Raw genomic sequence first — 26081 nt, 5'->3', positions numbered from 1 at the left:
GAATACCCTTGGCAGGGAAGAGAGAGGCAAAGATTAAAACAGAGACTGAAGGAACACCCATTCAGAGTCTGCCCCACATGTGGCCCATACATATATAGCCACCCAATTAGACAAGATGGATGAAGCAAAGAAGTGCAGACCGACAGGAGCCGGATGTAGATCGCTCCTAAGAGACACAGCCAGAATACAGCAAATACAGAGGCGAATGCCAGCAGCAAACCACTGAACTGAGAATAGGACCCCCGTTGAAGGAATCAGAGAAAGAACTGGAAGAGCTTGAAGGGGCTCGAGACTCCATATGTACAACAATGCCAAGCAACCAGAGGTTCCAGGGACTAATCCCCTACCCAAAGACTATACATGGACTGACCCTGGACTCTGACCTCATAGGTAGCAATGCATATCCTAGTAAGAGCACCAGTGGAAGGAAAAGCCCTGGGTCCTGCTAAGACTGAACCCCCAGTGAACTAGACTGGTGGGGGGAGGGCGGCAATGGGGGGAGGGTTGGGAGGGGAACACCCATAAGGAAGGGGAGGGGGGAGGGGGATGTTTGCCCGGATACCGGGAAAGGGAATAACACTTGAAATGTATATAAGAAATACTCAAGTTAATAAAAAAAAAAAAAAAAAGATGTTCCTATATATTCTTTTTTTTTTTTTTTACTTCTTCCTCTAAGAAAAGGAACTGTCAAGATCTGAAAATCCTCAGGGGTGATACACGTTTATTTCTGCAAGCCTCAAAAGCCTGGTGAGTTTACCAAATGATCAATAACAAAAAATGGAAGGTCCTGAAACTTTCACTCTTCACTGACCATTTTTTTTTTTATTAACTTGGGTATTTCTTATTTACATTTCAATTGTTATTCCCTTTCCTGGTTTTCGGGCCAACATCCCCCTATCCCTTCCCCCTCCCCTTCTATATGGGCTTCCCCTCCCCATCCTCCCCCCATTACCGCCCTCCCCCCCCAACAATCAGTGGGGGTTCAGTCTTGGCAGGACCAAGGGCTTCCCTTTCCACTGGTGCTCTTACTCGGCTATTCATTGCTACCTATGAGGTTGGAGCCCAGGGTTAGTCCATGTATACATGGACTTTGGGTAGTGGCTTAGTCTTGGAAGCTCTGGTTGGTTGGCATTGTTGTTCATATGGGGCCTCAAGCCCCTTCAAGCTCTTCCAGTTCTTTCTGATTCCTTCAATGGGGCTCCCGTTCTCAGTTCAGTGGTTTGCTGCTGGCATTCGCCTACGTATTTGCCGTATTCTGGCTATGTCTCTCAGGAGAGATCTATATCAGGTTCCTGTCAGCCTGCACTTCTTTGCTTCATCCATCTTATCTACTTGGGTGGCTGTATATGTATGGGCCACATGTGGGGCAGGCTCTGAATGGATGTTCCTTCTGCCTCTGTTCTAAATTGTGCCTCCCTATCCCCTCCAAGGGTATTCTTGTTCCCCTTTTAAAGAAGGAGTGAAGCATTCACATTTTGATCATCCCTCTTGAGTTTCATGTGTTCTGTGCATCTAGGGCAATTCAAGCATTTGGGCTAATATCTACTTATCAATGAGTGCATACCATGTGTGTTTTTCTGTAATTGGGTTACCTCACTCAGGATGATATTTTCCAGTTCCATCCATTTGCCTATGAATTTTATCGCTCCAGAAATTCTCCCAGTCAGTACTAACTAGCAGAAGCATAGCAAACGCTCCAGGCACATGAACAAGTTAGATGCAAAATTGGTTTTAATAACATATAAATATATTTAATCTAATATCACCATACCACAATATTATATTTGAATATCTAATTTACAAATAAGTATTAAACATTGTTTTTATATCAAGTCTTTGAAATCTGATAAACACTTTCAGAATATTTTTATTTATTTATTATGTTTTGATCAGAAATGTTTAATATGTATATAAAATGTATGGCCATAAAATGTATGGTTCTGAGTTTAAGTTGGAGGGAGGGCATAACTAAATATATTATACACATGTATGAAATTCTCAAAAAATAAAAATATATTTAAAAAGCAGATTTATATATTAAAGTTGTTTCAAACAACCTGAAGGTTTTGAGATTACCGGTGTAAAATTAAATGAAAACTTGGGTTCCTCAGCTCCCTCAGCCGTATTTCAGGTGCTCCTTGGCATGTGTTGGGGGAGCTGCTGTAGTGCACGCTGCCTCACTAAGAGAGGACTCTGTCCTCATACATGGAGAGAAGTGAGCCCCAAAACAGCACCAACCAGAAGCTGATGTCAGCCTCAAACCAAGGTTCTAAACTCCCTACACATTCACTCAGTCCACCTACATTTCCTGGGTGACCACTAAATGCCCATCACTGTTCTCGGTGTTGGTCTATGAATTTTACCCTTACTTTTGCCCAATCACCCCGCTCTATCTTTTGTAAGAGTCAAATATTTACTGTGTAAGTGTTCTGAGAGCTCGTTTCTCAAGCATCTTTGGACTTGGGTACCTGAAGGAGACCTTACGGACTTTGTCAGTGACTTAAAACAGTTGTGCGCACCCTCAGGAGAGACTCACCTGATGAGGTTCTCCAGAGACTGCTCCTTCACCTTGATATCTGTAGAGTAGAAAAGACAGCTCTTTCAGCTCGGTTATTTCCCCACCAACCCTTCATCTTCCAGAGCCCCCAAATGCTGATCCTGGCGTTGTGGTATGTCTGCTCGGACCTGTGTGACTATTTTCCTACTAAGGTTAGAGAAGAGTGGAAGCCTGTGGCCCTGACACCACCCTGCAGGAAAGGATAAGGGGAAGCATTAAGTAACAGTAGCGTGTGCACTGCCTAATGGCTAACCAGAATCTTCCTTTTCAATGGGACCAGCTGACAACCACATAGCCTTGCCCAAACCTCTGCTTGTACTCCTACACTTGCCTGTGTTTCAGGCATCACTTAGAGAAGCCTCAACCATGACACCTAAGTAGCAAATAGATTCTTACCATAGTTTGAAAAGAAATGTTTGCTTTCTTACAAGGGGAACAACATACCAAACTAAGGAATGATACTTTAGTAACAGGGCTTCCTGGTTCTTTGCCAGATCCTGGGTACAACAGTGACCTGCACACAATCGCTGCACTGATGTCTGACAGGGCCCGTGGTAAAGGTTTGGTCCTTAGCGTTACACTCCCACCGCTGCCTCCCTGCACTACTCGGGAAACGCTGAAGAGCCAGGCTGGCTCTGTGTCCTCGGAGGAACTTCACACAAGGTCAACAGCTGCTTCCTGCTTTACATACAAAATGGATGGTTCAGCCAAAGTTTGTTACTGTAAAAATAAATGTTACAACTGAAGACTCTCTGAGACTTGGACCACTTTCTAAAGTGAGAGCAAAAGTTTTTCTTATTAATAATTCTAAAAAGTGTACCTAGAAATTATAACAATGATCAACCTCTAATCTGGTTTTCAATGTCTGTGGTACTAATGTTAAGTATTCTCAAATGTGAAATATTATTTAATGGTTCTATTTGCCTGGCACATAAAAAAAGTGAATGCCATAGAAAAATGGCCTCTGATACAATTAGTAGTAGAAATCATATTTTACTTTAAATGATGTCTTCAATACTAAGGTAAACACCTCTATTAATCATTCACCTTGAACTTGTAAAATGTAACAAGTTTCCTGAAAGAGATGTAAACCACAGATGGCTACTGAATATCGGACACTGCTCCCCTACTGCCTTCTCCCAGGCCCGTCTGAAACCATGCTTAAGCAGTAAGTTATTTCATGTACTCTAAAGCTTTGGACTTAAAAATATCTACGTAACTAATGTTCCACTAACTTCTGACTACATCACTTTCGTCTTGTCTCTAAATAAATTATAAATTTGCTGTAGTTTCCTCCTATGCTTTTGCTCCCTGGTCCCTAAAGAGGCAGACTCATAGCAGGCATTCAACAACTACATTCTAATTTTAAATGATGAGACCCACGGTTTCAGAATCTGGGAGCCTGGGGTTGGGGATTTAGCTCAGCGGTAGAGAGCTTGCCTAGGGAGCACAAGCCCTGGGTTCAGTCCCCAGCTCCGGAAAAAAAAGAAAACAAAACAAAACAAAATAAAAAAACGGAATCTGGGAGCCTGACACCCTACACTCCATACCCAAATAAATAAATTAAATGAAGTAAGACAAACAACTGTCTGAGTCATTATTCCATTGTGGTAAAGAAGCACTGGGACCAATTCTTATGGAACTAAGTGTTTAAATGGGGCTGGCCTACAGTTTCAGAGGCTCAGTCCATTATCATCACAGCGGCAGTGCGGCTGCACGCAGGCAGATAGAGTGCTGGAGAAGTAGCTGGAAATTCTACATCCTGATGTACAGGCAGCAGGAAGAAGCTACAATGGGCAAACCTCAAAGCCCACCCCCATTACACACGTCCTATAGCAATGACAAACCCACACTAATAGGCCACACCTCTTAATCCTTCTAATCCTTCCAAGATTCCCACTCCCTGGTGACTAAGCAGTCAAATACATGAGCCTATAGGGGTCATTCTCATTTCTTATTCAACCACCATCACAACATAAACAAACAAACAAACAAAAAAAGAATCGGCCTGTGATTGGGGGTTGGTACACATACTTGCTGCTTACATGGATGAGCTGAATTTCATCCACGGGAGCTTTACCGTGTAAAGAGAGAACTAACTCCACAAGTTACCCTCTGACTTCCACACATGTCCTGTGGCATGTACATGCATATACACACATACAAATAGAGTAATAAAAAAGCTTACCACAACTAGTTTGAGCAGCACTACCTCACAGCCCTGAGGAAGGGTGGTTTGTTTTCATTTGATAATATGAAGGCAAAAGCCAAGAACAGCTTGTCAATCTTTTCCAGCTGGAAAGCAGAGACCTAGGATCTTATCTGCTGCTTGCTATCAGTTCAAGACTCATTTAAGACGCCAGCTGTGCTCTGGGCATCTGGGGGAACATCAACATCTGTTTCTAAAATTCCTTTCTATAATATGCCAGCTTAGCAGAGGCTCGGAGGCACGTGACTTGTTAAACCTTGTGATCTCTGCTAGAAGGCAAAGTCCACGTGCACAAGGCAATCCTAGCCATCTATGTTACATAGGAAGTAACATTTGAGCAGGAGCGTACAGTGATGAGAGCTGGGAATAACAGGGCGTTTGGATTCTGTTCTGTTAATGAGTAAATGAATGGTACTGGAAAAAGCTCAATACCCAACAGCATCTGCAAAAACAGCTTCTAAGGAAATGATCCTGGAGTGTCTTCCAGAAGGACCATTCTGTGATTCTGATGCAGAATGGTTGGTGGCAAGAATAAATGCTTACTACATGTCTGCTAACTGTAAGAACAATGGACAAACTTGTAAATACAGACTCTTGAAAGGATCTACAGGTTATAAGAGGGAGCAGCAAGTCACAGCATGAACACAGGATTTCTGTGGTATTTGGTGCTGAGCATCTGGGAGAGCACTGCGTGCATACAGTGGCTAGCCCATGTCCTTTCCCCATCACCCCTACCTACTTATTCATACAATAGGTTTAATTCTATCACAAAATGAAAATTCTGACACTTGCATTGTGTAGAGGAAAGGGGGTCTTCCCAATGCTTACCAAGTAAGCACAAAGTGTGCATGCCATTTTCTCGGTTCTTCTTCACCTTGTCAAAGAAGCTCTCTGGTCTCCAAGTGTCCGTCCAAAAAACAATAGAAACTGTTTCTCCAAACCTGTACAACTAGAAAAATAACACATTACTTAATTACATGACAATCACTATTGTTTTATAGGCCAAGAACCCTGAAATTGGGCTGAAGACAGGGCTCAGGCTGAGAGAAGGCTCAGCTGTTAATTGCTAGTACCACACTTGCAGGGGACATGTCTATGACGCTCATAATCACTGCCAAGTCTAGCTCCAGGAAGGTCTGAGCCCTCTGGCCTCTGTGAGCACTTGCGCTCACATGAACTCACTGCTCTCATACACATTAGAAACTAAAAAAGAAAAAAGAACACAGAAATAAAAATAGCTTTCAGGTTTCAAAAGATGAATATTCCCTTTCACTGATAAGACTAAGAACAATTGACTAAGCTAAGGTCACAGAGCTAAAAAGTAAATAAACACACAAACTTAGGTTTGAGCCTATGTTCTTATCCATCACATCAGCTCAATAAAAACTGCAAGCCACATACTCACTCCTGATATTGATCACAACCTATACCCTCCCAATTAACCAATATCTTTGTCTTTCATGTCAAAGTCCACCAGTAAGGGCCTTTCCTGGATCTCCATCTCACCCTGGTGGTTTACCTCATTTCCCTATTGCTATAACCACAGAGCTACACTAGCCCACTGAGGGCAGGGAAGCTTCGGAGGCTGGCTCTGTAACTCACTAGCTGTGCAGGAACAGGGCCAATTCACCTCAGCCCCAGCTATGGGGGTCAAGTGACACATAAACATCATTCACATGGTCAATTATATATTAATATTATAATAGCATTTATAGAGGCACTGTACAAATGAGATGTTTTCCAAGACAATGTACAGTAAAGCACAATGCTAATTATAGAATGACTTAATTCTTCAACTTAAACACTTTAAAAAGATTTGTAAGAAATTAGGAAAAGTGTAGACATTGAAATATAGAAACATTTCACAAATTAGAAAGCATTTAGCTTTCCTAAGCCTTGAGCTCTTCTGTGAAAACAAGGAGTTGTGTCCCAAGTGGGCACTGGTGATGCTGTTTCCTGTACTACAGCTTCCTTCTCACCTTGGTTTCAGAAGCTGTGGCAAGAGGTGCCAGGAAGCAGACAGGAAGGAAGTGAGAAAAGGTGGGGCACTCAGGGCATCCCTCCCTACTGCTCCAGAGAAGCTAACAGTTCTCAGGCTCTGTATGTGTCTTAAAAGCTTTACCAGTCACCACGTCACCTCGTGAATCCTAAAGGGATGGTCATCATGTCCCTAGTACACTACAGACTCCAATTTACCTACCAAGGAGATTTGTTCTCAGGGCCCATTTGACAGTTATCCAAACTCATCCTCAGAGAAGCCACACTACTCTGTAGCAGCCGTGTCACAAGACTGTACAAAGACCATGCTGCTCCAAGTAGTCAGTGTTGTGACTTCCTGCCCTGTATAACAAGATTTCCTCTGTCTTTTGCAAAGCAAATTTACCCAATAAATAGTGACTATAAATCACCTACTATGCACCATGCACATAGTAGACAGAGGTTTAAAATGATGAGAAAATTCATCTCTGGCCCCGTGGAAAAGGTGATAGCTCACAGAGCTGACAAAGGTCTGGACTCAAGCAGCGGTTCTGGTTAGCTGCAAGGTCACTGACAAGTCAAATGACATCTTGGATGTGGTAAAGAACCTCTTGTACGGCGAGCTCAATCAGAGTACCTGTAAAGACTGAATAACCAAGTGCAGGTCTCGAAACACAGCCAGGGCTCAGTATATGATGCAATAATGTTCATGATGATTATATGAAGATGCTCTGAACGCTGGGCCTGTAAAATCCAACTGCTCTCTTTATTAGCTAAGCTTAAAAATACTAAATATGCAAAACTATTCGTAGAAAGCTACATTTAAAATGAACAAGCTCAATGAGACATCTTAAAGGGGGTTTGACACCCCCCATCAAACTTGAAATACTTATGCTATTCCATAGAAACCTTCAGGAGAAAACTATTTCAAAACATGGAAGCAGGGAAGTTTATTTCTTCATTCAAAAAGAGAGTGATCAAGCGTGGAACAGAGGATTAGGATGCTAGTCACATCTAACGGAACAGGAGTGCTCTGTGTGAAAGACTGTGAACTGCCCAGTCTCACTTAGGCACTGCCTTTAGGACCTGATTTATAACTGTAGCCACTCCTGTGGCAAGGGTGCAAACTTCTACAATGAACACTGGAACATTATGCAAACAGTTTCACCACTGAGATGTCAGTACCTCAAGGAACAGAAAGACCAGCACTCTGTGTTTCACAACCAAAGGTCTTACCAGTAACTGTAAAAGGCAAATAGAGCCAATCTCAGTGACAAGAACTGAGGTTGCAGAAGCCTGAACACCAGCTGTCTTACAACTCTGGCCTGTGTGCTACCGCCATTCTTCCCAACAATATTATTGCTTCAAATTTGGCAATGTTACTACTTTAAACCTAAGTTTGAAAACTACAAAAGCAGCTATTTTCTCAGAAATACTAGGGGAAACAGATCTGTTCTGCCTTCATCTGTAATAACCTAGAGAGAAAGCAGCCAATCTAGGTTGATATTAGATCATATTTTGTTAAAGAAAAAAAATCAGGAAAATAAAACCCTTCATCTGACAACCATTCAACCACAAACCGACACACTCAACGACTAGTTTTCCTGTCTCTTCAGAGACTATGATATGCCACAGAAGAACTACAAAAATCTACGATTTCATAAGTGGGAACCCACTTATGGTGTAAATATAAAGAATTATAATTTCAGGCATTTTACTCCAAAGACAAAAACTCATTTGGAAAACAGAAGACACATGAGCAATTTGCCTCGGGAAATACCTGTCTCAAACAGGTTGTCTTTATGATGCGGGAGAAGATGCAACAGGAGGTGTTAGGTATGTAAGCTGAAGAACTAATGGTAACTATGTGACCGCCAACACTGCACATGGGAGAGGCATTTGCCAAGCTGTGTGAGCAGAACAGCTCAGTGAGACCCACGATTTAGAAAGAAACTACTGAGTAGGAAGAAGGATGAATCGCACTCTAAAACAGTGGGCAGAGGAGATGTGGTGGTACATAGGTCACGCCAGCACTTGGGAGACTAAGGTAGAGAGATGGTGATTTTAAAGCCAGCCTTGGCTATATAACCAGGCCACATCTCAGAAAACTAAACCAAGAGTGAGCAAGATGGCTCAGAGGGTAAAGTCATCTGCCTCCAACTCTAATGACCTGACTTTGACCCCTGAGATGCACATGAAGGAAGGAGTGAACCTATTATACAAGTTGTCGCATGACCTATATGCATTTACTGTGACACACATGTATCCCCCCCCACCACACATACAAATTAAAAAGCAAATTAAGACACAGAAGGAAAATAAAAATAAACAAAAACAGAAACAAAATCAAAACAAACAATTAAATAAAAATGAAAAACAAAGTTAATGGGAAGAGGAAATGTTTAATAAATATGCTAATGAGTTGTCAAATAGTCAGACAGAGCTTAGGTGAGTTCTGTGGTGACGGCCATGCAGAGCTTGGCCACGTGGAGCTCTGCTCTCCTCATGACCTAGTTCAGTGTCCTTTGCTGAGCTGCATTTTCACCATTACTACACTAGGTCCTAGACCACGATGAAGCTTCCCAATGCTTTGAAGTCTAACCGTAGGAATACTACATCAGCATCACCGAGTATTAGTGTCATGGAATGAAAACAGAAAAGAGGCCATGAATTTTTGAAAGTAATATACATCTCTCTAGAGTAGACATGCACTATATAAACAAAAGAACACTTGGCAATACTCAGTGTCCCTTAAGCAACAGCCAGAGAAAGTGCAAGTGTTTCACAAGAATGAGAAAATCAGGCAATCATCCGCAAGCTCCTCGAAGACAAGGTTATTACTACATCCTTGCAAGGATAATGTAGTTATTACTACATTACAAGCAAGCAGTGAGTAGATATACAGTATTTACTGAAGGAATGTCTAATCTGTAAGCTTCTAAAACAAACTTTGACTAAGGATGATAGTTACAGTATAGAATCCTATGACCCATCTATAATAGAATGTTCATCCGTGGGTTTGTGATTGTATATACGTGTGTGTGTGTGTGTGTGTGTGTGTGTGTGTGTGTGTGTGTAAGTTCTGTAGCTATACATTGCCATCAGTAACACAGATCAACAAGAATCTCCCACTGTCCAATAAGCTGCCAAGATAAGGAGACTACTCCGTGGTCTACTCTAATTCTGAACACTTGCAAGCTCCTTCAGAAAAGAACGAAACAGACCAGCTTCAGAAGGGCGACACCTGACAGCGTAAAGGTCGTGCCCGCTCTTGGTTTAGAAACTGTAGCTGCTCTGCTCTGAGGCGGAGCTGATGGGAGGCATGTTTGCTAGGTCTTCCACAGCACTCCAAGCAGGCTTTTGTTTTGACAACTTGATGATATTTTTGAAATGGTAACAAAGCATGCAGAGATGGCAGGACACCTCCCAAGAGTGAAACCTACTTCCCTTTCCAGCCTTAAGCAAGAGAACGTAAGGAAGAGCCTGCTAACACTGTCCATCTGGGAGGCGCACTGCTGGTAATCGACTTCTGCTCTTTCAGTCACAACGGACACTTTCTAAGATCTTTACCGGCTTGTGTTGGTGGTTCTCAAGGCATGACCTACAGAGACAGTAGCACCTGAGTACTTGAGAAAAAGTAAATTCTCTTGGAGTTTGAGATGGCGCTGCAGAGTGTGTACTGCTCTTCTGGGGGGCTTGAGTTCAGTTTCCAGCAGCCAGGTTGGACAGCTTATAAGTGCCTATACTAGAGTTCCAGGGGATTCAATACCTTCTTATGGCTTATGTGGTACTCACACGCACCCCTACACACACACACACACACACACACACACACACACACACACCCCAGAAACACATACACACATGAACACTATCTCTGAGAATCAGTTGTTCAGACTACTATTCCAAATAGTAAAGACAAAAGTCCAAAAAAGGAAAGGAATTCAACTGAAAATCTTTCATTACACATGATAGATGCATTTATTTACTAAGTGTGCCATACATTCATAGCTGACCCTCCATGTCTATGCTTCTAATTCAACGAATTTGACTAACTATGGAGCAAAATATCTGGGGATGGGGAAACTGTTTCTGTAATTAATATGTTCTACTTTCTTATCCAGCCCTAGACAATGTGAAACTGTGCTTTTCCATAGCACTGCACTGCAGTCTGGCAATGACTAAAGTGTATGAGAGCCTGTGCAGGTTGTATGTATGCAAGCATTACAGCATTTTAAAGAGGGAACTTGAGCATCTGCAGATCTGCTCTTCAGGGGTCTTGAATTAGTAATTAGTGCTCGTGAAAAAGACTTGTCATTTCTTAAAATGCCTTTTAGTTAGAACTGTGAAAAAAAAAACCCACTCCCTCTTCCCCTGGAATGTGACTATTTTGGGTGGCACAGAGGTCTGTCTCCACAGAAGCTTCCTATGGAACAGACAAGCAAGGCACTGCCTTTTCATATACAGTTATGAAGGACACTGCCATTTCATAGACAGTTAGATAATAGGACATGAAGATGGGGACATGGTTACAGCTGTCTAGAGAAAGTCCATATTCAATCATGAAAGCTAAATACTTTAAAACAATATATTAAACACAAACACAATCTCAGGGGCTTACACAGAAATGGTCAAATCTCATAGCAAATTCCTTCCCAAATAGACCTCTTCCATTTTAGACATAGAACAATTACCTCTTGGACCAATTCAAAAAACTGTAAAGACAGGGCCAGCTAATTTAGTTCTGCACAACAGATACATGTGGGAGGTACTTGGTTTTAATGTTTAAGAAAATAAAACAAAAACAATTCTCCTGGGGAGACATGATAATGGGCTACTTCCTTCACACAGCCTAAAATTAAAATCTGAAACATGAAAAGCGTATCCTCTATTAGTTTGATGTTTCTACATCTTTCTTTAAATCACATGTTAATTTATTTTCTTGTTTTTTCTTTTAGTAACCATTAAAGCTTTTAAGGTATTACTGCCCAAAGGGAAGGGTTTTTTTTTTCTTTTTAGTTTGTGTTTTGTCTTTTTTTCCCATCTCTGTTACCAACTCAGAAACATTTTTAGGAGTCCATTTTCTCTACCCCGCGCGTTCTTTGTAGCGTTAACATTTTAGAGTTCCATCCTGCTCCAAATCAGAAATGCTTTCAACTATAAAGATGAACTGGCAAGAGTTTAGTGTGTATTATAGACAAAAGGGATCCACATTTCTACACCAATGCGCATGTAATAAATAACTAAGGCCAATGGCTTAAGTACCAAAAAGACTTGTGTAAATGTTTTACGTGATTCTTCACAATCAAACGATTTTAAGATAGATGGTGTGTATTAGTCAGTAAAACTAAGATATTCGCCCGAAATACAAACAGCTGGTTTAACATTCTTCTTAGACATTTGTTGAGTTTCAGAGGGGCATACCGCACATGCGCATGGGGATCAGAGTGTTGAGTGTCAGAGGGGCATGGCGCACCATGCGCATGGGGATCAGAGGACCACGTGAGAGTCAGCTCTCCTTCCACCATGTGGGCGGGTCCCAGAGTTTGAACTCGGGCTGTTAAGCTTAGAGGCATATTCACTGAACTATCTCATGGCAGCAAATGTGTCCTTTAAAAAATATCTCTCCACAGGTGACAGATTTCAGCAAGCTATATCAGGGAAGGTGTTACTTCATAGATTCTAAGATGCGCTTTTTCCCTATTAAGAGATTTGGAGTATGCCCTCATAGACAGTTTCTTAACAAGACACTGTTGCTCATGCGGGACCACAGCTGCCGCGGATCATGCAGATCTGAGTAGCGGAACAGAGACCACACTGGAAAAGTGGCTACCAATAGCTTAGGGGTAAATCCTGGCAACATCAATAGAGCAGTCTTTCAAGCTCTCTGAGCCACAACTGTTAAGAGTTCAAAGTAACTAACTCTGCACTCGAGCACTTGTGACATGGCTAAGGCCTTCCTCACCAGCTTACCGCTCTGTACTCATGTAAGAAGCACTGCATCATCTGCTCTCAGTGAAGGAGAAAGGGATACTGTGTGGGGAACTCAGGTTCAACTGTACTGATGAGGTCACTGACAGACTGTAAAAAGCGTTTAGGAATACTTAATGCAATGTGTTTAATCTTTCCTTTTTATGTACATACAAGATTGACATAAAGTTAAAATAATTCTATAGCCAAATTAAATGGCTTGTTGAAAGAAAGGGTTAATGGAGAGCTGCAAGGAAAGATAATAAATTATCGGAAAACAATATTTAAAAATCCAGCATATAGAGCTTCCAGGGACTAAGCCACTACCCAAAGACATGGACTGACCCTGGGCTCCAACCTCATAGGTAGCAATGAATAGCCTAGTAAGAGCACCAGTGAAAGGGCTTGGTCCTCCCAAGACTGAATCCCCAGTGAACGTGATTGTTGTGGGGAGGGCGGTAATGGGGGGAGGATGGGGAGGGGAACACCCATAAAGGAGGGGAAGGGAGGGGTTAGGGGGATGTTGGCCTGGAAACCAGGAAGGGGAATAACAATCAAAATGTAAATAAGAAATACTCAAGTTAATAAAGATAGAAAAAAAATCCAGCATATGTTTAAGAGTACATTCTCAAAATTTTAAGTTTTACAATTTATGAAAGAACAATAAAATCAGCAGAGCTAACAGGAAAACAGAATAATTTTTGCTGTGTTCCACCTAACACTTCCCTTGGGGCATTACCTGTAAACCACAGCAGCCTACAGCGTTCATTATGGAGGCATTGTGAATAACTTGATAAGGGATGCCCAACTTTGTTGCTCTCAGAATAAGATCACTGTGTGTTGTAGCCCTGTGGTGAGAAAACAGGTTGAGTTAAGTGAATGGCATTAACTTAACAGAAGAGTTTCTGTCCTGGCTCATGAATTCAAGTCAAAGAGACAACTGTTCTTCCTCGGATTCCACTGGGCACCTGCAGTGGTCCTTTATTTGGGCTTTTAGGGATGCAGTGTACGTCTCTCCACATCCCTCACAGGATGCAAGTCCAACTACAGCACCGACAGAAAGGGATGTGTCCCGGTATCTGCTAAAGATGCCTAGAGAGTATAAACTCAGCAATGTGATTCCTGTCTCAGAACTTCTTTGGATTGGTGTTAAGAAATTCTAACTGACCATTAGTAATGAATCCAATTGCCATTATGTACATGAGTAATGATCAAAGTGACTATTACCTCATTTATTATTTTCTTGTGTTCAGAATACTCAGACTCTTCTCTACTACTTATTTCAAAATACCCAATTGTCACCAACCATAGTTTCCACCACCTTTTAAGTTATTAGAATTGCTCCGGTCTCAGCTTCGTCCTGTGCCCAGTGACCATCCGCATTCCAGCCCCTACCCAGGAATCTGCCCAGGCCCTGGGAACAATTATTCTAATGTCTATTCCTATCCATTAATGTTCGGCTTCCACATGTAAGTGGAACACTTTAAATGACTGAGTTTTCTCCTTTACAGTTCTATACGTGGGACAGCTGAACAGTTCTTTACAGTTCTTCTGCCCCATTAGGATTTGATTTCCTATCTTAAAACTAAAGGTAAAACACAGGACATGTTCACAGCCTGTTGGTCCTTCAATGTATTAAATTCTGCCTGATAGAATTCCATTTGGAGTTTATAACTGTGTGTACTCTTTCTGTTTGTAGCTCTTTTCAATCTGGTTACTGTATATATATAATGTGTGTGTGTGTGTGTGTGTGTGTGTGTGTGTGTGTGTTTTCTGACTGTTAACTTTCCTTTGTGAAATGTGTGATTAGACCTAAGGAGGCTGGGGAGGAGATGGGGGAGGGAGTATATGTACATATAAATTGAATACTGTGACATGTAATCTCACATCAATTTAAAATGGCATTACTAAAGGTTTTTTTATCTTGATAAAAATGCTAAGCCCTACTGGGGAAAGCAACATTAGCATGTTTGAGAAACTACTTAGAAATAAGCAGAATCTGTCAACTGGTCAATGCATACCAAGTAGGAAGATCAAGGGCTTACACCCCATGAGGCAGCCAGCTACAGATTAAAACATGCCCACTAGGGAAGCCTGTTTTTAATCACACACATAAAATAAAGCCAGTATAAAAATTATCAGCAATTTCACTTATAGTAAGTGTTTAAAAAAATAACAAGAACATCAGATGTAAAGAATGTTTTTAATAGTACCTTGAACAGAATCTTACGACCTAATTTAAGTATAAGGAAAAGTAAATTAGTTATTTAATGAGGGTTTTATTTTTTAATTTAAATTGCTTTATGGGTGAGTTACTTAAATAGATGAAAGAAAAACTGGTTTAAAATTTATCATCATCACAAACTCGTTCGAAATAATCACTAAACAACACAAACAAGGATAGGTTTACTGTTTTCCAAAAATAGAGACTTGGTTACATAACTAGAACTAATAAGGAAAGTTTGCCTTTACAGCACACTTGTTATCTGGAATTCTTTTAAAGACAATTTCAAAAGAAAAGATGCAAAATGATGTCACTGATGGAAATACCAAGTACACGAAGGCATCAGCAGTGCTGCCATGATGGAGGAGGGGAGCTGGGGGTGGGGAGCTGGGGGGTTGGCAAGGGGGGGTCTGGCAATCTGGAAATTTACTGTTTCAATGTGGATGAGACAAGCAAGAGCTCTCAGAAACATTATAAGTTAAAAACTCATTTGAGTTGCTTTACATGCTAGAAAATGTATCCATAGATCTTTATTTTTCTTTTAAAACCTATTTGAGACAATCTACCACAAAGTGATAATGCAAAATGTAAAAACGTAGAAAAGAAACTGAAGTCAGGACGCATTTGTATAACAAGCTTTTTGGAGAAACCAACAGCTTTATTTGTTGCAGGACAGAACAGACATTGATCCCATGCGCTGGACAGTTACTGGGTGCCAAATGCTGGTCATATGAATTCCATGGAACGGGAATCATCAAATGGCTTATGTTAGGACACAGAGAAGAGTGGTAAATAAAGGAGCATCTATATACATGTTCCATTAGGGAAAAGATACACAGCATGAAAATAAAAATTACAAATTCAGTATATGTATTTATAGTGATAGTATATGTTAAAATATAAAATGAATAATGGGACAGAGCCATCATTAGAAAGATCTTCAATGATAATTCCTAAGGACAGTAAGGGACAGATTGCCTGATACTCTTGGTGTATCCACATGTCTAAGCCGGGTATTGATATCATACCATTAGAATCAGCAGAATCGCCCTGTGGTTAAATTCTACTTCCCTTTCAATAACCTGAAAAGAGGGGGGTGGGGAGTTTTGCTTTTAATTATCTCCTAAAAGGATGTTAGGCCATTGGAGACAGTGATGGATAGTGATAATGGGGTATGATCCTGTGAATGTTCGTAAATCCGGCCATCTGGGTATATTCAGGTGAATGCTAGGTATATTTTACCACAGTTCAAAAAGTTAACAGAATTTAAGACTGTGCATCTTAATTTCTTTTCATAGTTTTAAATTTTTATTATTACATTTTGTGTGCATGGTATTTTGTGTGTGTGTGTGTGTGTGTGTGTGTGTGTGTGTGTGTGTGTGTAATACATGGAACACACGTGGACGTCAAGGACAGCTCTAGGAGTCAGTTCTCCCCTTCCAGTCTGTGTGGGTCCCAGGCTGACACAGTAAACATTTCCCATCTAAGCCATCTTACAAATCATCTTTTCACATTCCACTCAAGAAAACAGGAAGATACTTAAACTTAAATGAAATATTTTGCCATATATATTGTAATAAAAATGTTAGTGTCTTGTTGCATTTCATTTTTCCCTGCTTTCGTCAAGTCAGAGAACTTGTTCATCTTGGCCTGACTAATGAGACAAAATTTTAGTGTAGTTATGTGCCTTCAGTCCCAGTTAGTTACTTAGAAAGCTGAGGCAGAAGGATCACTTGAGCGAGGCGAGCCTGGGCAGCATACTGAGACCTCATTTTAAAAACAAAAATAGAACTCACAAACAAACAAATTTAATTAATTAATTGGATTTAATGACATCTTTCTTAACATCCCATTTCCAATTACATCCCAGCAGGAAACCCAGCAGGAACCAGAAAATAGCTACAATATAGGAAACTTTACTTAAACTTGAATCTAACACAAGGTTCTAGATGATCAGTCACTGAGATGGGGCAAATCGATTAAAAGAGTTTCAAAGGAACAAAACAGAGTAAAATAGTCCCAAAGAATCTAGAATTTGCATCTGGGCATCACCTGGGAGGTGGAGGGCTGGTTTAGGAGACTAAATGGTAGCCTGGGTTGCAGGAGGTTATCTCAATCCAAACCAAAAGAGCACAGACAAAACCCAGATAGCTGGGCCAATCCTCAAAGAGGGCAATACTGCAAACACAGCTGAGAAACGCCCCACTGTACAACTTACGGTCTAGCACTGCAGTGACAAAGCTATCCCGGGAAAGTAGAGACTCAGAGTGAAGCATGTCACTGCGATTATCAGGGAGCCTATCAGTGTTTCTTGAACAGCATTCTCTGCCTTCCTTCCCACCGCTCACCCTGTAGTCCTCTCTTCAGAACTTTATCCAGATCCAATTCAACACCCACTCAACGCACATTCTTCTACTAACACACTCACATCTTTTCCAGCTTCTGTACTGACATCCTCTGGTTTTCCCCTCTGCTCTGGCCACAGAACACGGAATGCCCACCTTTTCTAGAGGTTGTTGGTTTTTTTGTTTTGTTTTGTTTTTCTGTTCTAGGCTTGGCTTCTCTTGTCTTTAAACACTACCCATACAGCAAAGGCTTCATGGCAATGATCTGCTTTCCTGCTTCTAAAACCAGTCCTTAAGTCAGAATTCCTTCCTTCTTTTTACATATCTTTAAATCCATATAGTCTTTCTTATAAATATGTTCTATAATGTTCTTTTCTTCCTTTATTAGAAATACCCCTGCCTCCTTAAAAAGCTACTTACATTAAGCAAGTCAAGAATTTTTAGTAAAATTATATATCTTGCTTTAAAATCCTCCAAAGGTTTGTATTTCAATCAAGATTCCCTATCCCTCCAAAGCTGTAAGACGACGGCTCTTGTTTGCCTCTGTAGCACCTTCTTATACCCTCCACCCCATCATGCTCTCGCTGCTGTGGCCTTCAGCACCTTAGCCAGTCTCTTGGTCTGCTCTGCCTGGAATGATAGGCCTCTAACCCCACTTCAGTCATTTGCTTAAGTATAACCTTCAAAGAAGGGCTTTTCCATATGCCTCTAGGTAGGTAAGTCTCTCCCCACCATGTACAGACTTCCCCAAATTTAATTTTTTTCTTTTTCTGTGATTACCGTTGACCCGTCCCACTCAACCATGGGTTGTGTCTTGCCAGCACAGTGAAGCAGGATTTCACATCCCAAGAGGAGAATGAAAAGGATCTGGGTCAGAGTATGTTTGTCTTTCTTTATTGGCTTTAGGTAAGCTATCCCCAAGTTCTTCAATTAATATTAATTAGTAGCAACTGCATGCCAAGTATTAAGAATAAATGAGAGAGCTAGAGACATGAAGGACTATGTACAAATCCACAGGAATAGTAGAGGTGCGTGGTTATTGTGAAATATTGTGAGGAACCATGTGGAAGCTGGCAGAGTGAGGTCTAAGTCTAAAGTGTCCCCTGAAAAGAACCACAGACTATGGCTTGTTCCCCAGCTGTCTGAGAGGTTCTGAATACTTCAGAAGGTAGGACCTACCTGAAGGCAGATTGCTGGGGGCAGGTCCTTGGTGGCATCTTGTCTCTGGCCCCTTTTTGTGTCTATCTCCTCTCTCAGCTTCTTGTCTGGCATGGCAGGAAGAAGCTCCTCTATCATCTGCTACCTCTGTCATGATATTATGTCCAAGAGCATGGGCCTAGGCAAGCCCAGTTTGAAACCCCTGAAACCATGAACTATAATAAATCTTTCTTCTCGCTGCTCTCTGGGGGACTTCAGTCACAGTTACATAAGTTAACTAATACAGCCATCCACAATACTCTCCATCTGCCAAGTGGAGCTATAACGTCAGGTTGGAGTGACAAAGGACAACAGCATGGAGAGCTGTGAGCTACAGATGTGGAGGCCTCTGACAGACATACATGAACGGAGGAGCCGATCTAAGGCGTGAAGAGTGAAAGAGTATGATGTCATAAGTTGGCTGGCATGAGTGTGGTCTCAGTATAAGAATGGCAGGGCACAGACTTAAGAGCAGGTTGGGAAATTTTAAATATTAAGCTAATAATGGAACTTGTATAGTTCTCAGCTGAGGTTTTCAAATTATTATGGTTTTACACATACAAATTTGACCATAACATGGGAAATGAGTTAAAAGTCTGTATGTCTATATGCAGACCAAGCAAAAGGGACAGAATATATTCCTGGTTAAAATAATGGTATTAAAAGTAAGAAGAAATGAAAGAATATGAAAAATCTGGCCAATAATAAGTAAATGAATAAATAGACAAAAAGCCAATGATAGTGTTCCTCAGAATATTGTGAAAACTTTTTTATTTGCTCATATACTCATAAATTTTCTAAAATACAAAAAAAAAAACAACTTAAAAATAAAATGTGAGATGAGACAATATAAAGTAGAAACTACATTTCTTTACATCAATAGAGAACAAATTTTACTTTTTAATTGGCTAGACTCGTTTCTAATGCTTGCTCTCAACTTCTCAACTATTTCATCTGGACTGGCAAGTCTGTGAGCCGAACCAGTCCAGAAGCCTCACTTTGAGCAGCAATTTTACTGTACCATGGATATAGCAGTGCCTGAGCCAGCTCCCCAGGTGGCTGTAAGAACTGCAGTGCTACCAGGTTAGAGAGTCTGGGCCGGAGGTTCTCTAGAGAAGACACCGATTTTAGACAGACGGAGTCAGTGTATTACTGAGAAAAATTCTATATAAAAGAAGACATTTGCTGGCTATGATTTTATTTTCTTTTTCATTTTATTATCCTATTGCTTAAAAGAAAAAGGTACCATGAAATTTGAGAAACCCTTAATTTTACAGAAAACAATGTTAGACAGGGGCTAAAATAATTTAAATATTTTTATAGTGACTCACCAATATAATTTGCAATTAAATATAATAATCATACAGACTCTATGGCCCTGCATACTGACATAAATTATTTTCTTTATGACAGACCCATACACATGTAACTCCATTGTTTTGAGAAATATCCTTGATGGTGGGCCCAGAGTGATTTAATTGTCCTTATGTTCCCCAAATCTGTGACATAAATCTTGGGTCACCAGCTGTAGACAAAGAACTCTTGTGTTTGGCTTGACACTGGAGATTGATGATGCTTGACTAGGCAAGTAGAAACCCATCTTCCTGGTAATGAGGAGGAGCAGTGCTCCCAATGGAGAAGGGACATTGAAATCAGAGGTTTGATAAATGATAAATCCAAGGCAAGTAACTGACAGTATTATTGCCAAATATTAGATTATTAAAAAAGAAGGGGCGGGGGAAGTCTAGAACAAAGGAAGCCAAAGATGGTTGCAATTATCAAAGCAAATGGCAGACCTGACTTTTGATAGCACAGAGCCTTACTTAATAAAACACACTAGTTAAAGGTACCTGACGCCTTTATAACCTTGTATGAAAACGAAGCATGAAAGAAACAAATGTTAGAGCTGACACTTGCTAGGACATACTTACTTGACATCTTTATCAAGTAGATGGTCTTCATTGAAAATTTAAATACAAAATCTTAGGTAAAACTCAAGTAAACTTATCAGGCCCTAGCAAGGAAATGTTTAAACAGAATAATCATGGCTGGCAAATAAGAAACTCACACCGTCTATTTACACTTACCCGAATGGATCACCAACCACGAGGAATGCAACATCACTGACATCTGCATCCTTAAAAATATTATCTGCTTCTTGTTCTACTTCTTCTCTGTCAGCAAGAATCAATTTTCTTCCATAAAATTCTTCCTACAGACATAAGTAGGATATCAAAATATCAAAATGATAGGCAGCAGGAGAGGTTTTAACACACACATATACTACTGAACAATCTTTGTCTAGAACTAGGTGCAAATCCTGGCAATCATCCAAACACAGATCATTCAATACAACTCATCAGTGAGCCAGTACTCCATGTTATGATGCAATTAAACTCTGTCTTTGGAGCTATCATCATATCCCTAGAGAAAGCAGACCTCTTAACATCTGAGGCCTCAAAATGTGTGTCTAATCGACTAGGCAGATCACCAAAGGATGAACAGAGAATATGGATTCATGAGCTCTATTCCAGAAACATGAAAATATGGAATACATTAGCAATAATGATACACGGTAGTGCAGATGTTTCTACCAATTTCTACAGGAACATTTTTGGTGTGCTGGCTAAAAGACAATGTCAATAATAAATGACAGAAAGTTACTATGTAGCTGTTCACAAAGAAGTGACAGTCTTATATAATAACAGGAAAAGAAATGAATTTAAATACAAAGAAAGTTCCCATTCAAGCTGATTGTCAATTAATTTCTTGAAGTTTAATTCTAGAGAACAAATCCAGGAGAGTGAGCCAGTGAACTGGTATGATACTGACTAATGATATTATGCAAGATCATGTAACTGAATCTTATAACTAAGTTCCCATGCAATTCAAACATCGAAGAGGATGAATAAATAAATACATAAAATTATCCCTTCACAATGAGAAATCTGAGTAATTAAAAGTTGCAGACATGCTACAGTTGAAGAGCAGCAGTATCCAAGATTGATCAAACAAGGAAATACATGACAAACAAGTATCCGAAGATAAACGCTCCAACTCCAAATGTGGGAATTACTTCCTAACACCAACATAGAATCTGTTACTCAGACGGAAAAACAACCTCACCCTATAGAACTGTTTCATAAGCTCATAATAACACTGTTTAGTTGATTAAAATAAAAATGCATGGTTTATTTTCACTTTTGCTGCATGCCTTTTTCTTAATCACTAATCTTTACATGTTTAACTTCGCCCTTAGAAACCAGAAAACTTACAGTCACAGGATGACTACAACCATCTATCTCAGAGAAAACACATGATCTCTGGACACCGTGGTACAATGGTCTTTGCTGAATTAACGTACCTTGAGAACGACCAAGAAGCCACATGCCACCAATGTAATGCTAATAGTAACCCAGTCTTCCATATATGGAGGTCAGAGGGCAACTGGAAGGAGTTGGCTCTGTCCTTTTATGATGTGAGCTCAGGGACTGGTTTAGATTGTGCATTCCCAGGGCACTGGTTTAGATAAAACCTCTTCAGTTATTTACAGACGTATTAGTTTCTTCCTCCCACTACTTTTATAAATTACTTAAGTCTTTCGTTAAGTTTTCTTAGGTGTAACGCAGACAGACCATGAACCACTTGTAGACTGTGCTGCTTCCGCATCTTTATATAAAGCACAGATGCATCAACCAAGAAGCATGGAAGATTTAAAGTACCAACAGAAATTACCTAAGGACGCCGAAGCTGCACATACCAAAGCGACAGTCTTTCCCAGATTTGCTGTCTCTACATTTCTTTTGGAGACTATATTAACTACACTACATATTAATCACTACAACAACAGTGATTAATGTAAGAACAGACATATTTGGAATTTCTTTAGCAACATCTGTATGTGCCTTTTATAAAATCTTGACTGGCTTATTGTTAATAAAAAGAAAGCATATGCTCATTATAGAAAATAGAATTATCTATCTTTTCCCTGTAATATAATTATCTATAGCTGAAACCAGACTTCATATAGATATACATCAACCATTTTGAAAAAAATAATCAGTTTGTTTTAACAAGAAAATGTGGAGATGAAAAACAAAAGAATGTGACTGAAGAGAAAGAGGCTCTCTAATCTTTTTTTTTTTTTTTTTTTTTTTGGTTCCACGTGGAGAGGTTTAATGAGAGAAGAAGAGGAGAGGAGAGGAGAGGAGGCCGGCCATGGTCACGTGGAGGGAAGGTGGGGGGAAGAGAGAAGGGACAGGGAAGGGGGCAGGAGGAGCGAAGAACAAAGAGAGCAAGGGGGGTTCTCTAATCTTACTGGGAATATAAGGCATGAACTTATAAACGACTGACTTAAGGCAGATGTACAGATGGATTCCTGTGGCAAACTACTCAGGGAAAAACAGGAACCAGGGACCTGCAGGACATGAAGGCAATTCTAGAAGAATTTTGTGATAGGATAAGATCCAGGCCAGACCATTTTGCTTGTTCTAACTTCTCTGTCAGTGCTTTCTAAAGTTATACTTTGTGTAGTTATTATCTACAGCTAAGAATACAGAGACAGTAGGAAAGTCTGGAAGGACAATTCTCAACTCAGAGCTACTTTAGTTTGTACTTTGCTTCTGTTACTGTCTGTGTGATACTGGAGGAGTTTTGGAACATCTGTGTGCCTACAAAATGGAAGCAGTAACTATAAAGGGTAGGGTATTGTAGCTCAGTAGTAGGGCACTTGCTGAAGCATGTGAGAGACACTGGGTTGAATTTCAAGCACTGTCAGGAAAATAAAACAGCAAAATAGATGTCTTAAAAATATCAACACTTCTTACTATGAAATAACAGATATTCTGGTACCCTAAAAAATTACACATAATTTACTTACAGCTAAGGTCAGCCCAGACCCCTAATAATTACATTTATGTTTGGGGAGAGACCTTGAAAATTAATATTAACACTTATAATTCACAAATGCTTTTTACATATACCTTAGTAAACACTATATATCTTCCAACTGGTTATTTTTCTTTGAAAAAATGAAGAAACTAGCATTCAGAAATTTGGAAATATATCTGCGAACAGCTAAAATGTCTGAAAACTTTTGTGGTGGGCACTGTTCTAAGAGCCTAGGAGACAGAAACATCTGACCTCAATTTGTATAGTAAGAAATTAAAAGTGACGGAATGGTCAAGGACATGTCACGAGGCAGAACAAGCTATATCCCAATTTTGCTCTAACCTATTGTCTAACATTCTATTCGATTAACCCGCCAATCTGCTATCTATTCTCTCAGACGGTTTTAAACCCATTACAGTTTTTGATCACCGATCAGCGACATGTTTCTATCATCTTGAAGTAAGTGTAAACACCAACAAGTGTGGTCAGCTAGTCAAACTGGCCATTAGACACTATCTTTTCTTTTCTAATGTGTGGCCAATTTAAGAACAAGCCTAGTTTAGAATTCAAGATTTTTAACATAACTCTGAAACCTTCAGAATTCTCTGAGTTGTGAATCTGAGAGATATGATTGGAAGTTCTGTGGCCCACACTTTTATATGGAAGACTGACAATTAAAAGAACCCTTCCCCTCCTCCCATAACAACCCGTCAGCCCTTTATCTCAATATATGGTCCACTTTGAGTTTGACAACCAACCAGAAACTGAACCTTCTGCTCATATTTATTATTTACATATTTACCCTCAATGAGAACCTGCTTAAGGTACAGAATGCACTAATAAATCTTCTGGTTACTTCGTCACTCTATATGTACATGTGGAAATAACAGCCTTCCTGGGAGAGTGTAAGTAAGGTCTCTTTGGATATGTTGCAGACAAAAATGAGATTGCTGTTCCCTGTGGAAATACTTCAAAGGCGGAAGCTTTCAGATCGCTTGCTGAATGTATAAGCAACTCATTATAGCTGTGTCAGCACCTCATTAGCACTCAACTCGGAAAGGATTTCTGGCTAGCTCATGAAATAACGGATTTGATAACTATCCCCAAGAGTGTAAAATAACTTTCCTTTGCTTAAAAATTTTATTTACTGGAGAAAGGCACAAAATTAGACTTGTAAAGTAGGACAAACCACCGTTTCGTTTCCCAAGTCACCGAGTATGAATGAGCCAGACCGTAATGAACAGGGTGTGTGTTTTTAAAGGGTCTAAAAAGCAGACGCTTAGAGTCTGTGCAGTCTAGTGTACGAGAATCGCTAGCTAGTTGTCTTCCCCAGAGGCCTGGGGACTTTAATCACGTACCAGGGCTTCCTTCCCTACAGTCAGGACTGAGGTGTAGGCTTCCAGATACACGCGACTGCAGCGTCTCACAACTTCCAGGCCCTTGACTGTGATGTCCTTGGCATCTCCCAGGCCCAAGCCGATCAAGTAAAGCATTCCGAACTCCAGGGAGGGGGAGACTGTGGAGCGAAGTGAACAACAAAAAGCGTCAGCTATCACCAGGGACCTAAAGTCTAGGGATGAAGATAAAAACCAAAGTTGCACCGCGCGTGCGTCTGACATTCATATCCTGCATACTCTTACAAAAGAGTGGAATGGCTGTTCTAGATAAAGTGTGCTTCAATTACCCGTTTATAGACTCGTAGGTGATTCGCTAATGCCCCTCAAAGTCTCACTACAATCTTTCTGTAATTGCAGACCCAAAACCACGTGCCCACCAGGGACCGATCTTCCGGGTTTCACTTACGGCGCCGTAAAGCGCAGAGCCCTTTACAGCACTTTACGACTGGCAGGAGGATTGCGGTTCCAGCAGCGAGCGATCGCGTCCCGCCAAGGCCCGCCCGGACTTGCAGACGCTAGAGCAGGGGTCAAGGGTCAGGAATGGGTCCAGCTGTGTGTCTGGAAAGGACCCAGCGTGCCCACGCTCCCGGCGATACAGGGCTCAAACATCCCCAAGGGCGTCCGGGTCGATGACGGTAGCTCCCAAACGTCCTCCAGATGCACGCTTGCCAGGAAAGCTGGAGGGACTTCCTTAACCGACCCAGCGTTTGCTCAACTTTGAATCCTGGCTCTGTGGATCTGCCTTAATTTAACCAGAGGTCACCTTGGTGAGGAGACAGGTTGGCTAGCTCTACTGAGTGTAGTTATTAAGTTCCCACGGAGGAAGGTTGTGACTCCTACTAGGGGTTTGTCCCTGGGATCTGATACCGAAATGCCCCCAGGGAATCTGCCTTAGTCACCCTGGGTCCTGAGTGACCTTTTAAGAGTGCTCAAGAGATGACTAAGTACGAATGTGATGACATATGGGGATGAAAAATGTCATAACGAAGCCCATTACTTAGTATGCTAACCAAAGGATAATTTATAAAAAGAAAGTAATGCTATGGCGGGGGTGGGGGAGCGCATAACAGGAAAGGAAGAGTGCTTCAATCCTCTCAACGGTTGTTGCAGAGATTCTTATAAAGAGATTGGTTACAAGCAGTTCCACTAAGGGAAAAGTCTGGACTCTTCCTAAATTCGCTGGTAACTTCATCCAAGTTGGAAAGACAGTTCATTGCTTCTGTTGGTACAGTGTACAAGCCATTCAGATTTCTCCTGCTTCCTTAGGTCTAGCCTTTTCCTTCAAGGGTGCACTTCAGATCTGATTCTCGCTGTT

General features: G+C 40.8%; 1 protein-coding gene across 4 annotated transcripts in view; it reads right to left on the bottom strand.

Moving 5' to 3' along the window:
* Dph5 (diphthamide biosynthesis 5) overlaps positions 1–25472 on the bottom strand; it is a 45469-nt gene extending 19997 nt beyond the window's left edge. The window contains 6 exon segments of one of the 4 annotated variants that reach the window (NM_001017449.1): positions 2537–2576; positions 5595–5715; positions 13453–13561; positions 20567–20691; positions 24728–24885; positions 25173–25472. In NM_001017449.1, the coding sequence (NP_001017449.1) occupies positions 2537–2576; positions 5595–5715; positions 13453–13561; positions 20567–20691; positions 24728–24862 (530 nt within the window). In that variant the 5' untranslated portion in view covers positions 24863–24885; positions 25173–25472. 4 annotated transcript variants of the gene reach the window in all.
* Between the last annotated feature and the right edge of the window lie 609 nt (positions 25473–26081).

Source organism: Rattus norvegicus, chromosome 2, assembly GCF_021556685.1.
Source record: "Rattus norvegicus strain SHRSP/BbbUtx chromosome 2, alternate assembly SHRSP_T2T, whole genome shotgun sequence".
NCBI classification, from domain to species: Eukaryota; Metazoa; Chordata; class Mammalia; order Rodentia; family Muridae; genus Rattus; species Rattus norvegicus.
The sequence above is the reverse complement of the archived record's forward strand: the minus strand, read 5'-3'. Positions and strand labels throughout refer to the sequence as shown.